This window comes from Crocuta crocuta, unplaced genomic scaffold (assembly GCF_008692635.1).
Source record: "Crocuta crocuta isolate KB4526 unplaced genomic scaffold, BGI_CrCroc_1.0 scaffold7, whole genome shotgun sequence".
Classification (NCBI taxonomy): Eukaryota; Metazoa; Chordata; class Mammalia; order Carnivora; family Hyaenidae; genus Crocuta; species Crocuta crocuta.
The window spans coordinates 1394126-1410898 of NW_027531904.1; the positions used below are offsets into that span (position 1 = coordinate 1394126).

The window sequence follows — 16773 nt, forward strand, 5'->3', positions numbered from 1 at the left end:
AGCAGGGGCCTGGGCAGAGGGCGGCCTCAGCTCCTCCCCGTGGCTCTCAAGCATCTTCAGAGAAGGCGCGCTTCGTTATACAAAAGCTCGGTAAAGCTTGGAAACCCAATTTCCTTTTTCTTTTTAAATTTTGTTTTAATGTCTATTACAGAGAGAGAGAGAGAGAATGTGCAAGCGGGGAAAGGGGTAGAGAGAGAGGGAGAGACACAGAATCCGAAGCAGGCTCTAGGCTCTGAGCTGACAGCAGGGAGCCAGGACATGGGGCTTGGACCCACCAACCATGAGATCGCGACCTGAGCCCAAGTTGGATGCTCAACCAACTGAGCCACCCAGGTGCCCCGACTGTCACCCAATTTCTAAACTGACCACCGATGCTGATGGGCCCCTGCAAAGAGGCGACCTTCCACCTTCCTCCCGGCCCTGCCTCACCAAGGAGTGCCCCAGCCTCCATCCTGCCTGCTTCAAAAACCCAGCAGGTTCTCCAGGGAACCCCATGAAGGGGTCCTGTGACTTAAGGGTCCCTGCGCAGACCTGGCAGTGGGGAGGGGGCCGCCACGGACACCAAGCGGCTTGTGTCAAGGCAGCACACTTGCCTTGAAGAGAATCTACCAAACGTGGAAACGACCAGGGGGGCGGGGCGAGGGCGGGGGGCTGCTTCTCATTCTCATTCCACATCAGCGCGTGTGTCTCGCCCTTCTGTCAGAAGAGATGCATATTCTTTTTCTTTTAAAAACAACCAGGAGAGTTTCGCCGTGTTCTCAAGTGTGACTCTGTTATTAAGACGGAGTTAATAACTTCTTTCCGGAGGAACACATCTTTCATGGAGTGGATGGAGCAAAGGAAATGCACTTCGGACGTGGCTTTTGAAGAATGTCTATTGCAGGCAAAGGAAGCCCTGCTTCCAAAGTCCTTTCCCACTCCAATGCACTTATACCCGGCAGCCTGAAGGAGTCTGAGGGTGCCATGAGAGATCTAGAACCTTCTTCCAATGGACATTTCTGTTTATGATGGAGCAGGTGCTATGATGACCCCTGGGGTCTCCACTGGGGAGACTGGTCTGCTGCCCCTTTGCTAAGTGGCAGTTACACTGGTTTTTTGAAGCACCAGGCCATTGATTCTCAGGGCTAAAGTGAAGCGCTGGACCAGAGAAGGCAAACCATGGGAACAAATATAGTGAACCTTGAGTCCCCCAGCACCCAGTCCTGAGAGTGAATCTTTCCACCAACGGCCTACCCAACCCCATCACTCTGGCACCTCCCCCGCCACATTCAAGGCACCGCTACCTTTCAGCTGCTGAAAGCAGGAAGCACTGCTGTCCGGCTCCAGGGGGTGCCTCAGGACCCCGTTGCTGGGCTTGGGTCTCTCGTATTCTCTTTCAGGGAGCATGGCCTGCTCGCTCTCCATGGCAGGGTCTGAGTGCGGGGGCAGAGACTGTGGAAACCCGAACATCAAGAGGGAAGAGAAGAACAGTAAGGCACCACAGAGCAGAAAGCCGCCCCACCAGGCTCCAATCCAGCGGGGGTCGTCTGGGGTGATGTCCAGGTTACCTGCAACGAGAAAAAGCAGTGAGGACGGGGGGCTGCAGCATGGCCAGGATCTGGCTGAGCTTTGAAGTCAGCGGCACAGACAGGAGAGGGCTCTGGAAATGGCCTGGGGGTTTTGGGGGGACCGGATGCCGAGCAAAGAAGCCCTTTGTTCCACACCAGTGCTTCTGTTTCTCCCGAAGCTGAAGGCTGATTGCTTTCCCTCCTTAATTTTCTTGTCTCCTCTGTGTTTCTATCAGTCCAAACAAAAACAGTGAGAAGCCAGACACCCTGTGAATTAAGGCTGGGGCTGACTGGCTTGGCAGCGCGGCCAAGGTGAGCGGGAGAATGCACAAAGGTATGGAAGCATTTGAAGCATTTGCCATTTAAGGGTATATTTCCACACAGTGTCTACTCTCTAGGACCCCTCAAGCGGCAGCTCGTGTGACATGCCATTCCACACCCCAGCCCCCATCTTAAATCGGGTTCCCAGATCACAAGGGGTGGCATGGGATGAAATCAAGAGCCAGGACACCTGGAGTGAAACCCTGCCGCTTCTCACGGCAGGAAGCCCAGGCTGGGGATTTGAACTCTCGGTGCCTCGCTGGCTGACCTGCAGGTTGACTATGACAAGGAGTTTGTGGGGAAGATGAAATGAACCACCCCAGATATAAAGTGCTCAGCACAGTCCCTGGCAATGTGCTTGGGCATTTCAACAGTCTTAGCCCATTATTTATGGCCAGGGTCCTGTTTCTGAACTGCCAATGGATAGGTTAATTCAAATCTTGGTGGTGGCCTGTGGCTTGGGGCAGTCCTTTATTAGAGAGCTTTGCAGCCAGCTTAATGCTTTAAGGCAGTGTGCATGTGCTATGGTTGTCTGTGCTACTGCTTCTGTGATTTTCCAGCTGAAGTCATGAAGACAAACTATAGCTCACCCCTTGGTAGATTTTTTTTTTTGTCTTTCTCTACAACTGCTTTTCATAGAGCACTCCCAGACGAGCTGCTCAGAAATGTTGCTTTGGTGATAATACCATGCTTCTGGAGCACAGAAGGAAATTCTTGGGAGACAGGGGCATGGCATATAGAGCTAACAGATGGGTGGACAGGCTTGGGAAGAGAAATGACCACAGACGCCGGATGAGTACTTCGCCATTTGTAAAACTCTCTCCCTGAAGACTCATCGGCTACTGCTAATGAAAATCCCAGCCATCATTTACCGAGGGTTTACTCTGCACCAGGCAGTATGCAGAGTATATATGTATATATATATATTTTTAATGTGTATTTATTTTGAGAAAGAGAGAGAGAGAGATCACACATGGAGGAGGGGCAGAGAGAGAGGGAGAAAGAGAATCCCAAGCAGGCTCTGTGCTATCAGCTCAGAGCCCGATGCAGGGCTCAAACTCACAAATGGTGAGATCATGACCTGAGCCAAAATCAAGAGCCGGATGCCTAACCAACTAAGCCACCCAGGGGCTCTATACGGAGTGTATTCTTAACTGTTCTGGTCAACCCTCCCCACAACCCTACAAGGTAGAGTCTTTTATGATCCCAATTTTATACAGATATGAACATTGAGGCTTAGAAAGTTAAGGTACTCTGCCCAAGTCCACAGAGTTCAACACTGGAACACAGGCATCCAGATGCCAAGGACCATGCTCCTTATCACTTGCTACATGGCCCCTCAGGGCTGTAGGAGGCTTTGTTTTGGGCTCCCTGAGCGGATGATTAATTCCTACGCTTTGTGCAATGGGCCTAAGACCACCAACTTTGCCAGCAGGTGGTAAGCTGGCCTTTAGGACAGCAGTCGTCTCTGTTCTGAAGGCCTTGACATCAACCGAGCAGCTGTCCCTAGGGCATTACACTGGATCAGATGCTTTTGCGTAGCTGCACGTCAGAGAAGAGAAGGGGATAAGCTTAGCAGGCTTCGGGTTGAGTCACGGCTCTGCTACTCACTAGCACGTGAGGCTGGGCAAGCTACTTACCCTCTCTGAACCTTCGTTTGATCATGTGCAAAATAAAGCTGACATCCACCTAGACGGCTTGCAAGGAATAGAGGTAAGGAGCAGGAATCATGTGACACACAGTGGGCTCTTTGTAACGGCAGCTCCTATTATTTCTCCTTGTACGTGTATATTTGCAGGAATGAGAATTTCAAGAAACTTTATTTTTTATTTTTGAGAGAGAGAGCACGAGTTGGGGGAGGAGCAGACACACACACACACACACACACACACACACAGAATCCAAAGCAGGCTCCAGGCTCTGAGCTGTCAGCCCAGAGCCTGATGCGCAACTCAAACTTGTAAACCAGAAAATCATGACCTGAAGTCAAACACTCAACCAACTGAGCCACCCAGGTGCCCCTGAAACAGATTTTTTTAAAAGTATGGGAATGCTTTCAATAGGCAAGAGGAAACCCAAGGTGATCTTCAAAGGATCTTTATGCAAACAAGAGAAGAGAAAAGGAAGTAAGATTGCCTCTGGTATAGGCAGGAATGTTTTCACCAGTCACTTAACAGTGTCTCTTCACCAGCTGCCAAGCAGTGAATGAAAACAGAAGATGTGGAAGGGAGTCCGGGTATCTCCCTCCATTGTCAATGGGCTCCATAAAGAGGGAATTGAGAGCTGGCAGATGTGAGCCAGCAGAGAGAGAGAGAAATCCTGGCAGTTGTTTGCGGGAACAAAATTAGTAGCACGTAGAGAGTCATATTTTAGTTCAGAAGTTAGTGAGTCTCTTCTATGTGTGAGGAAACATCCCAGGGAGAGGGGCTGTGGTTGGGAGGCGGATGTTTATGCGAATATGTCAACTCGCTCCCTGGAGGTATATGCATGTGCACAGAAAGCCAGTGTTTGCTCATAATTTGTAAGAGAGGAGAGAGCACGTGACACATGTCAGACCAAGGCCTGCCTGTTACCTGCGCCAGGAGAGGGGGCGGGGGCTGCAGGAAGGTGTGGTGAGGGGGCAGGGTTTCATAGATCTAGGAAAATCACAGTTGACCATTTTAGGAAGTACTGATTTCCCTCCCTCTCCATCTCAACTAACTGAAGCACTGGGCAGGGAAACAAGGAACTGCCCTCAGGTACAGGGTGGCTTAGGAGGTGGAGTTTCAGTCCCAATTTTCGGGGTTCACAGGAAGACAACTCACACTGGAACCCAGTCTGTGAGAAGTCTTTGCTGAGGCACCTCCTCAGAAAGGACGGAGAAAATCCACCCCCTCACCTGCCTGCCAGTCATCACGGGTCAGCAGATGCTAGTGTTACCAGAGCTGAGGGAGACTTGCCCGTGTTGGCTGGCAAAGAATGGGGTGGGCGAGGTCACAGAGATCCTCATTCCGATCTCCTCTTCCGAGAACAGGAGGATCACATCTCCCTTAGGGTGAACTTGGGCGTGGCCACGCACCACTGAATTCTGCCATTGAAATGTGCACACGGGACACGTGTCCCTTCCATGGAGAGCCACTGGTGAGCTGGTGTCTGACTTGCCATGCTCTTTTGCCCTGCCTGATCATGGAAGCACGGAAGCCCCTCCTGAGATGGTACCCAAGAGGTTACAATGAGCAAACGTGCAGTATATACAGCAAGAGTGAGAAACAAACCTTCAGTGTTATTCTAAGCGACTGAGATTTTGGAGGTGTTTGTTACCACAGCAGAACCAAGCCTACCCTGACTAGTACAAAAGGCTTAGGGCATAAAAATTCATGCTCTTAAAGAACAGTGATCCTGGGCAGGCTTGAAATAGTGAAAGTATTGTTTTAGGTGTGGGTGGGCAATGGGGTGAAAGCCTCTTTACTTTTCTTTCAATTTGGCCCCATGTAGTATCTTGATCTTATTTTCTTCTTCTTTTATTCTTTAAGTTTACTTATTTTGAGAGAGGGAGAGAGAGGGAGAGAGGAAGGAGAGAGAGAGCGAGAGCGAGAGCGAGAGAGAGAGAGAGAGAGAGAGAGAGAGAGAGGGAATCCCAAGCAGGCTCCATGCTGTCAGCATAGATCCTAACGCAGGGCTCGATCTCACAAACGGTGAGATCATGACCTATGCTGAAATGAAGAGCTGGATGTTTAACTGACTGAGCCACCCAGTTACTCCTGTAGTACCTTGATCTTAAAAAGTGTACAGCAGGGTCAGTGTTTTCTGGAAGACTGTGGTCAGTAAGATACCCAGCACAAAACCAAGAAGCACCCATCTGTCTCACTTGATATATCTAATTGCCAATGAAACTGGAAACATAAAAGAAAACGAAAGGCATTGGAAAGAATGGGGTGGGGACAGTATCCCAGGCTTGGCTAACAGCCCGAGCAAAGACATGGCATCCTCAGGGTACTCGGAGCAGACTGGCTAAGCTCTACCCAGGCATCATCAGCCCCTTGGTTATTCCAGGCATGGAATAAGTGAAGCAAAGCATCGCCCTGGCAGAGATGTCTACCCACCGTGAGATCAGCACAGTCCAGGCCTGCCTTTGCCTAGCTGCCTATAGGCGTGAAGGATTTCTGCTTTACGAGAGCCATTTTTCTAACCCTGCCGTGTCCTGGAATCCAACATTTGGAGTGTTTTTCGTGGTTTCATTGGGTAGGCTGAGCAAGCTTTTGGCGGCTGTTTGCTTCCTCTGTTGAAGGTCATGTAAACATATGGGGCTGAGATTTTCTCCCACTTCAGAGAATGGCTACCACTGTAGGTAGGAGAGAACAATTACTGGGAACAGATTCAAACCAGTTTAAAATGAACCAAACACCCAAACCAGTCCCTGAGGATATCCGAGACTGTGAGAAGAGCAGATCAAAGCAAATTTGGGACACTGCCTTCTTACTCTTGGGCCACGCTGATGGGTAAGTGACACTGTGGCTCTCTGAGCAGTTTTTTTCTTTTGTTCCCAGTCCATTTACCTACGTGTCTAACCTATTTTGTGAAGCTTTTGCTGTGGGACTCAAGCATTCCAAGAGTATCATTAAGTTACAGACCAAATTAGGAACTGGAGACAGAGAGGCACTGAGGGTAGAGGGCGGCATCGAATGTTCAGGATCCCAGCTGTTGAGCTAATTAGTCTAACATGAAGGAATCTGACGAATCCAGCAGCTAGCTCTAGAGTGGCAGAGTGGGAGGCTCTGGGCTGGTTGACCTTTTTCACGAAGCAAACATACGGACACATCTTATTCCAGCTGCAAACACCACGCAGTCGTAGGGGACCAGCTGGTGCACCCCTTCGGATGGGTCTGTACGGATGTGCTGACCAGGTTAGGTCATCTCAGCGAGGTCTTTGTCCACGGAAGGGGGCAGCCTTCACGCAAAAGTCCTGGAGACATTCCAGGGACACTAGCTGCCCAGTTTGGAGTCAGAAGCCTGGGGTCTGAATCCTGCTAGCTGAGGACATGAGTTAACCTCTCGCTTACTGTGTGCTTGGTATACACCAGGCTCTGTGCTACATGCTGTGCATGATTAACTCTTGTCACCCATGCACAGACCCATGAGGAGAAAGGCCCTCAGGATCACACAGCTTGGAAGTGACAGAGCTGAGATTTAAATGGAGGTCTGACTGCAGCAGTGGAGCTCAGAAGTCATCATCACTGCGTGAGAACCTCATCTGTTAAGTGGGGTAACAGCAGGACCCACCTTCCAATGGGAATGTTCTGAGGTTCAGATGAGGCCATGTATACATACAGCCTTCATTAGAGGTCAGTTCATGGCTGCCATTATCAATCTTCCTTTGCGAAGCCCACTGTTAAGAGATGGTGCACTCTGTTACCAACTCCTCCTTTTTTCTAGGTTCGGTTCTCAACTGGTTTCACTTTGAAAAGACATTCTACATGGGGCGCCTGGCTGGCTCAGTCGGTTAAGTGTCTGACTTCAGCTCAGGTCATGATCTCACAGTTCGTGAGTTTGAGCCCTGCGTCGGGCTCTGTGCTGACAGCTCGGAGCTGGGAGCCTGCTTCAGATTCTGTGTCTCCCTCTCTCTCTGCCCCTTCCCTGCTCATGCTCTGTCTCTCACTCAAAAATAAACAAACATTTTTAAAAATTACAAATGAAAAGACATCCTACAAAAGCAATTCTGGAGGGGCGCCTGGGTGGCTTAGTCGGTTAAGCGTCCGACTTTCGCTTAGGTCATGATCTCGCGGTTCATGGGTTCGAGCCCTGCGTCGGGCTCTGTGCTGACAGCTCGGAGCTGGGAGCCTGCTTCAGATTCCGTGTCTCCCTCTCTCTCTGACCCTCCCCTGCTCACGCTGTCTCTCTCTCTCTCTCTCTCTCTCTCTCTCTCTCTCTCTCTCTCTCTCTCTCTCTCTCTCTCTCTCTCTCTCTCTCTCTCTCTCTCTCTCTCTCTCTCTCTCTCTCTCTCTCTCTCTCTCTCTCTCTCTCTCTCTCTCTCTCTCTCTCTCTCTCTCTCTCCTAGAAATAAATAAAACATTAAAAAAAAATTAAAAAAAAAAAGCAATTCTGGAGACAGCATCCTTCATTCCGTGGGCTGTCAGAAGAGGCACCTTTTCTTAAGAAGAGGGGCAAAGGGAGCCTGGTGTCTCAACGTGGCCATCAGAGCCCTCCTGGAGACCTGTCCACGGGGTCTCTCCACCCCGCAGGTGGCCTGTTCCTACAACCAAACACCTCCCCTCCACACAGACTGCAAGCCGCCTCCCTCACTGCTCTCTCCCTTTCCACCCTGTCTCCTGAGCTGTGGCCAGGCTGCACGGAGGGCATGCTCTCTCCTCCAACTGCCGCATGACAGCCTCTGGCTTGCCCACCTCCTCACAAGTTCTAGACCACTGCTTTCCCCAGTCCCCTGCCCGGCTCTCAGCTGGGGTTTCAGAAACCCATGGTTGTGTGGGTCTGGCCCTTTACATTCATGCTTCCATTTGGATAGCCCTCAAGAGAGGCTCTGTCTTCACTGGTGAAGAAAAAATAGAACAGGTTCATCCCTAAAGAATTAAGACCCCCATTCTCAAAATACGGCCCAAATCTGCTCCAGAGAGAACAACAAGTTTTAGTCACAAGATTAGAAATCATCAAAATTGCTGGCAACTATAGAATTGGGGCTTGCTCTCCAATAGAATAAGTTATGTTCTTCCGCCCTCTACTGGTAAAGAGCAGCCTCAGCGCCCCCAGAGCCCTTAGCAAAGGATGCAAACAAAAGATGGTGGTGACTCACAGTGCGTCCCTCTCTTTCTTACAGACACGCTGGATGGGACTTATGCTATTAACTCATGGGGGTGGGGTGGGGGGAGGCTGCCATCAGCAAGATGCCCAGCTGGACTAGAAATGCGCCCATCTGTCTTATATCCGGGGAGGCTTCAAACTGCCAGTGAGCCCAGAACCATGGATGACGTCACTTCACACCGGCCTGGAGAATGAGGACAGATGTTGCCGGAGCCTGCGGGCAGGACTCCAGGCTGAGGTACAGCCTGAGCAAAGGCCTGTACGGCACACCAAGGAGAACCATGAATGAATGGAAGGTCCATCCCTTGGTCATTCCAGGCACAGAGAAGAGATGCTATTTCGTTCCCAGCAGAGAGCCTCCCTTGCTCCGAAGACATGGGTTTTATACAGATACATCACTTGGACTGGGTACATCCCTGTCCCCCTTTAGGCCTCAGGTTCCTCATTTGTACAATGAAAGGGTTGGAACAGAATGGTCTGACATCCTTTCTGGCTCAGAGATTCTGGTAACCCACTTGCCTTCATCTAAAGGACCACTGTCTACACACAGAGGGCAGAATATGCTTCTTGGCCACGTGGCCCCTCCTTCTAGGCAGGCTTCCCCATTGCACAGGGTGTGCAATCCACTCCCCTTATCCTCTTTGGCAATTCCTATCTTGTGCTGCCTTTACCACAGTGGTGGAAGCTTTTTCATCCACGCAATCAAAATGGCAGCCAACTCCCACCACGAGTTATTTCTCTGACCAGGCTTCCTCTCGTCGGGCTTGCTAGGAGTGGGGTTCAAAGGGTCAACCAACTGCTGCAAACAGCAGCACCCAACCACCTCCTGAATAAACTCAGCACCTTAAAAGAATAAGTAAATAAAGCTGCATTTGATCCCTTTTCCCCCTCCCCACTTGGAAATTTGTAACATCATTAGCTACAAGTAAATATATCAGTGGGATTAATGGAGTGAATCACAAAGCAACTTGACTGGATTTAAAACCACATTATTTCTTTGGGGTGAATTAGTAAATTTAGCACTGCCAAGAGATGATGGAGTGAGAAGCCAGGAACTGAGCTCTTATTGATCCTGACAATAGATTGGTATGAGGAGGAGAAGTTGGAATGGCTTCCTGTACTCCGTTCTCTGCGAGAAAGGAAACATGGCTTCTCTGCTCGCTGAACCGCACAGAAATAGAGTGCACTGTTCTGGGCTCCTAGCCGAGTTCTGACCACATGTGGTAGGTAGTGTCCAAGATGGCCTCCAATGATCTTACTCCTGGTATTCACGTCCTTTCCCCTGCGTGTCAGTTAGAACCAGTGGCTTGCTTTCAACCCCCCGGAATGCAGAAGCAATGACTTGTCACTCCTGAGAGGAGATTACAAACAGACCGTGGCTCTGACCTTGCCACTCCCTCTCACCGTCTTTTGGGTTGTTTGCTCTGGGGGGACTCTGATGAGGGAGCCCTGTAGAGAGACCCATGGATGTGAGCCTGAAGGCCTCACAACAGCCTCCAAGGCCTGCCAACAGCCTTGGAAGTGAACTTACAGGCGGAACCTCCCCCAGCTGAACTCTGAGATGACTGGAGACCATGTCAACATCCTGACTGCAGCCTCGTGGGAAACTCCGAATCAGAACCACCCAACCTGCTCCTGGATTCCAGACCCACAGAAATGAACTGTTAACAGGATAATGGTCTGTTGTTTGGGGTCACTAGGTCTGGGGTAATCTGCTACACAGCACAAGAAGACTAATGTACCACATGACTTGCTCTGGCCATTGAAATATAAGGAGAAGTTTCAAGACCTTGAAGTACGTGACTCGCCACAGCCTGGTTTCCTGCCTGGGAAACTGTGCAGGCTGGGGTGGGATAAAACTTCCATGAGACAGGTCCTGGAGCGACCCTGATGAGCTGAGTCTCATCCTCCCCAACACTGCCAGCCTGCACTGGGTGTGCAGTGTGCCCAATAAATAAATTTCGGTTGCATAAAATCTCTTAAGGGGTGGCACAATCAGTTAAGCGATGGACTTTGGCGCACGTCATAATCTCACAGTCTGTGAGTTCGAGCCCCGTGTTGGGCTCAGCGCAGACAGTGTAGAGCCTGGAGCCTGCTTTTGATTCTGTGTCTCCCTCTCTCTCTGCCCCTCTCCCACTTGTGCTCTCTCAAAAATAAACAAACACTTTTTACATAAATAAATACATAAATAAAATCACTTAACATTTGGGAACTGTGTGTTACTCCTGTACAACCTAGTTTATCTTAACTAACCCACTGTCAGATCAAAGTGTGCTGAGGGTTTGGGGTGGGGGGTGCGGAGCAAACTGAAAAATCCCTTGCTCTTCCTGCTAGGAACACGTAAGTGTTGCTTGAAACGGTGTTGAGGTACAGCTTGTTTCCTCATAAAGGCCACCACAACACTGTCTTACAGAAAGAAGTTTCACATCTTCTGTCTCACTGACCTCATGGGTCCACTTGCATTTCCAGAGCACATGGAGAAAGTAGGGTTCTCAAATACGTTAATGGACCAGCATTTGGGGAGAAAATGCCAGATGTTTCCACCTCTGTCCTCTCATTTAATTCTTACAGTAGCCTCACAAGGCAGATATAATTATTGTCACCCTTAATTTACAGACGAGGAAGATCCAGATTTGAGGAGGAAGATCAACTCCAGGGATTACTCAGCCTGTGGGTAGACGCCAATCCTCAAGCTCTTTCCTTCGACCTCTGCCGGGCCAGCAGCTAGAGCTCCATGCATGGAGCCTGCCCCTTAGTAGGAAGGTTTTAGAACCCAAAGGTTGAAGGCTCCCTTATGATGGAGTGCACACTCCCAGGTGGTGGTAAAAAGTAGAGATACACTCCTTACTTGTGTCAATGAAGACTGCATCCACATAGATTTTGGTACAGAAAGAGCCCAGGATAAATCCACAGGCTGGTCCAAATACCAGCATCGTGAACAGGATTCCTGAAAGAAGATGAAACAAAGATTAGATTTACAAAAAAAAAAAAAAAAAAAAGAAAGAAAAAAAAAAAGCATCCAATGACCAAAAGAGTCAAGGTCAAGGATATTATTTCACATTGATCAGATGGGAAATCTGATTACACAAATGACATTATAGGAATTAGTAAAAAAAAAAAAAATCCCAGTACCGGAGCTGTGTTATGCAAGAGTTCTCTGGTTTTTGGTAGGTTGCTCTGAAATATTCGTGGGTCCTGATAGCACTTACTTTTAGACAACTCCCTCCCACACTGTATCAACCAAATTAAAACACACCCACGTCTGTCATTAAATTGTTTCTGTCATAAACATTTTTGAAAGGACTTCCATAATTTTGCTTTCACATTTATTTGGCTTTATGTAATTCATTTAATTTACGGTTGGCTAAGATTTCTCAGCACTCACTGTACAAATTCAGGAATTGTTGGGAAGTGAGAAAAGGCAAAACCACAAATTATTTTCAAATGTAATAAAATGTTTATGGGCATTAAATTTTGCAAAAAACAGAGCTGACATTACGGTACGCTTTGAGAACATTTAATTAGATGTATTAATTTTAATTTTGCAGCTTCCTCTCCATATTTTGGAGTTATTATCTATTGTTGTAATAGTTTTTCAGGATTCGAGCTTTTCCATAGGACTTGAGAAGACAGTACTAGACATGAACTTAAGTATCTGATGGAGATGGAACCGGGGATTTTGCACAAACCTTTTTATTCATTCTGGGAGAAGTACCAAGCCCAGACGAAAACCCACAGGCTGTATCTATTCAACTAAATTGCAGTTTCGTAGAACATTCTCCCAGCAATGACAGTTCCCAAGGCCCTGAGAATAATAATAGGAGTGAAAAAGTGGCCTTTCCTTCAAGAAGTTGGTTGGCTCTGGAGACAAGCAATACGTGGCTTGATCCAACCCAAGCAGATAGCCTGAAAGATGGGTGCTAACAGGTCCACGTGGACACATGAAGAGCAAGGTTGGGGGTGAATTCAATCAAAGAGAACCTGAGCTCAGTGGAGAGCACCTGTGGTCTGCTCACAGGGGTAGACTAACTCATCCTGATTTCTCCTGGTGATGTCATGGGTTCCAAGGGTTTCATGCAACCACTCAAATATTCATTCATGCACTCAATATTTATCAAGCTCCTTCTAAGAGCCAAGCAGTAGTTGGAAGAATGAAGATTCAGCATTGAACCAAACAGTTAAGAACCTAGCCTTCCAGAGCTCACTGTCTTAGAGATGGAGAGAAAACATACACTATAGGCAGGAGCTCATCTGGTTTATACATACTTGGCAAAGGAAGCCACATCTTCCCCATTTATAGACAGAAATCCAGACCCCAAAGCAATCACTTGAAGACAGCTTAGAAGGGGATGTTGTTTGGTAAAGGAAGGAATGAAAAGAGAACGGTTTATATCATGGAAATGGGGCTAACTCCATTCTCGGTGAAATCCTACTCTGTGATATGGAGCAATCTAGAAGTTCTAGAGTCTCAAATAGAAGTTCTAGAGTCTCAAAATACCCTCTCCCGAAGCCAGCCAGAGACCCCCCAATTTCACAGCTACTCCTGTTTATAACAATCTTGAGAGGATCAAGAGTCACCTTATTAGTGCACTGGTTCTGATTTGTCACAACTTAGATTAAGATAAACAAGTGGAGAAAGTTGAGAACATTTGGGAATATTATTGGAAAAGTCTAGAATATGGGCATCTTTTAGATATGGGCTAGAATTGGGGGGGGGGAGGAGGCTCTCATTAGCAGGAAAGAATTAGGGACCAGAGCTATTCTTGGCCCATTCCCTGGAGGAAAGTGAAGCAGGGAGAGATGTGGAGAAAGCCCCAGGGGGCAGGTGTGGAGGCATGGACAGGGGGGTGTCCAATGCAAGAGCGACATCCTCCCCTCCAGGCTGTAGGCAGAAGCGAGCCGCTGGTCAGTCACTGGTACGCTAAAAGATAGCTCAGCGAGCAAACCATCTGCTCAGGTAGTTCCAAAAGGAAGGGACACAGGAGACAGCAACACAATTCTCCTGTCAAGGGCGCTGCAACTACCCACGTGGCTCACCGCTGATATCCTAGCAGACCCTCTGAGCCCCCCAGACACCGCACTACCACTTGGGATAACGCCTTCTCTCATGCCCGTTAAATGGAACCCCCAACCAATGTAATAACCACCGACGCCTCCCCTAGCGATTGAGCAATGAAAATTACAGCTAACACTTAATAGGTCAAAGGACTAAGCTGTGAGTATCATTGGAAGAAACAACGGATGTGCTGAAGAGGCTGTGGAGACTATTCTGTTATTCTCACCCCCCACTTGGGGGCAGTGGAGAGTTCGGATGGGTCAGTCTTCACGGAACAGCTGAGGACCCCAGGTCCCAGGCCTCCTGCCCTCGTGGCAAGCTTTAACACAGAAGAAGGGGCATCCCTGAAGCTCGGCTGCCCACGGGAGCCCCCCACAGGCCAGTCATCCATTCTGGCAGCTCCAGTGGGCACAGGCTTCCTGCGGAGACACCATGCACCGAGGCATCCTCTCCATCAGCCAAGACCTCCACTCAAGGACGAGGGTTTCCAAGCCGTTGGGATTGTGGCTTTCCATTTTCTATTTTTTAATTAATTAATTTTTTTAACATTTATTCATTTTTGAGAGAGAGATAGAGTGTGAGTAGAGGAAGGGCAGAGAGAGAGGGAGACAAGAATCCGAAGCAGGCTCCAGGCTCTGAGCTGTCAGCACAGAGCCCGACGCGGGGCTCGAACCCACGAGCGGTGAGATCATGACCTGAGCCGAAGTCGGATGCTTAACTCATGGAGCTGCCCAAGCGCAGCTGTGGCTTTCCATTTCCACAGGATGGAGTCTTCCCACAATGCCAGAGAAACCTGATAGGACCCAATTCCAAAAAAAACAATTGGAAGATAGAGAACACATGTATTAAAATTTTTTTGATGTTTATTTTGAGAGAGAGAGAGTGGGAGAGGGGCAGAAGGAGAGATAGAGAGAATCCCAAGTATGCTTTGCATCATCAGCTCAGAGCTTGATGTGGGACTCAAACTCACGAACTGCAAGATCATGACCTGAACTGAGATCAAGAGTGTGAAACTTAGCTGACTGAGCCACACAGCTGCCCTGAACACATGTATTTTTGTACGAAGGGCATTTCCCCCCCACTCAGCTAAAACCTCTGGACACATCTTCTAAGCAGCTCCTCCTCAGAGAGATGTCGAGGAAACTTCCAATACAAGTTCTTGAATATTTTCCATGGAAGAATCCAGCAGTGATGCGGGCGGTGGCGGGGTGGGGGGTGTCTTTACGCATCAGGAAACACCCCTTTTCCACTTCAGTAATATCTTAGGCTAACAAGACAAATCAAGGCAGCATCGCAGAGCACAACCCTGGGTCTTTATGGGAATGCTGTTCCCCAGAGAGGGCATGAGGCGGGCTAGGATCTCACAGATGGGTACTTCTGAATGCGCTTTCTTGCTCTCCTTTCGATTCATCATTCTAGGTTGCGATTTTATTCTTATTAATGAAACCACCTGAAATGTTCTGCCCAAATGGACAGGGAAAAGACTGTCCAGTGCTAAACTCCACAATCCCTGTGTTGAACAGGAACTGCCTCAGGACAGGAGAGGACGTGCTTCATGGCTCAGTGCTGCCTCCTGCTGCCTGCCAGAGTCACCAACACTGGAGGGGAGGGGCGATAGGGGAGAGGAAGAGAAACTGAGTCACAGAAAAGCTGCTAAAGGTGAAGGGCCCATTCCACCCTACTACCTGGAGCCATTTACACCTATAATCTCCTGTAGCCTTTTCAATGACTCAGGTAATCCACTGTGCCTGTTTCACAGAAGAAGAAACAATCTCAGAGAGGTTTCACACCTCACTCCCAACCCAAAGCTCGGAAAGCCACACAGCCGGATCACAAGCCAGCTTTCCCCCACACGCAAAGGGGAAAATGACATTAGAGGCAGTTCAGGAAGAGAGTCATGGCCCCCCTGCATTTAAAACCTAGCTCCACCACTTCCGAGCTTTGCGAACCTTGGGCAAGGTATACTGAACTTCCCTGTGCCTCACCCTTTTCTTCTGTACAATGGGAACGATATTAGACCCATTTCATAGGACTGTGCCAAGGATTTAATGTTTCGCTTATTTGTAAAGCTCTTAGAACAGCGTCTGACTGAAAGCTAAATAGAGGATGCCTGCGTCTCTTCTATTACAATGAATTACATGTGGGTCCTCAGGCCTCTTTCCAAAGTATTACCACCCTCCATGCCTGTCTCCTAAAGCCACCAGCAGGGGAGGGGGGCTGGCGCCGGGAGCACACCAGGCCCCAGAGAGGGTTCCTACTGGGAAGCAGCTACCATCTTGAGCTACACCAGGGCGTAGACCGACTGGCCGCTCAGAGTCCCCTCCTCTGCCAGCACGTCCTGGTGATCACCTGGCTTCCTAGGCACGTGAAGACTGAGCAAAGGCCCAGAGGGAATGGGATGTCCTCTGTGGGGATCTAGCTCCAGCACCCTGGTCCGAACACAGGTCCCCTCTGTAAATCGGATTAGTGTAAATCTGCAGTTCCCAAACTGTGTGCCGCGGAACCTGGGGAGGCAGGTAGTACCACAATGAACTCACAGGGGCACCACAAGATATTTTAAGGTTGTTTTTTCTTAAAGTTTATTTATTTGGAGAGAGAGGAAGAGAGGGAATCCCAAGCAGGCTCTGCACGGTCAGCACAAAGCTTGACACGAGGCTCGATCTCACAGACGTCGAGATCGTGATCTGGGCCGAAACCAAAGCTGGATGCTTAACTGACTGAGCCATCCTGGCGCCCCAGATATTTTAAGTTTTTGAGGGAAACCCAACAATAGCTGACATCTGTTAGGTGCTACACATGAAACTACTCGCTCAAGGTACCTGATGGATTCAATGCTGGATCAAGCTACATACATTCTTTTCAACCACCTTGTATCTTTGTGACCTGGGTCTTCTTTAGTTGTTGTGATGGAAAGCAAATTTTGTGCGGAAATCAATGTGCAATAGGAACTGAGGCTGGGGGAGGCCAATCTACACCCAAGGTGTGCAAAACTGGGCCATCATCCCCTGCAGAAACACACACCTCATTATTAAGTGGCTATATTTATTTACAATTAAA

The 16773-nt window shown here is 48.9% G+C and overlaps 1 protein-coding gene across 1 annotated transcript in view; it reads right to left on the minus strand.

Moving 5' to 3' along the window:
* The window catches only part of SLCO3A1 (solute carrier organic anion transporter family member 3A1), a 244776-nt gene that overhangs the window by 69426 nt on the left and 158577 nt on the right, over positions 1 to 16773 (minus strand). Inside the window, exons 2-3 of the mRNA XM_077774251.1 lie at positions 11509 to 11607; positions 1284 to 1547 (exon numbers count right to left, since the gene is read on the minus strand). Of these exons, the coding sequence (XP_077630377.1) occupies positions 1284 to 1547; positions 11509 to 11607 (363 nt within the window). The remainder of the gene's footprint in view (positions 1 to 1283; positions 1548 to 11508; positions 11608 to 16773) is intronic.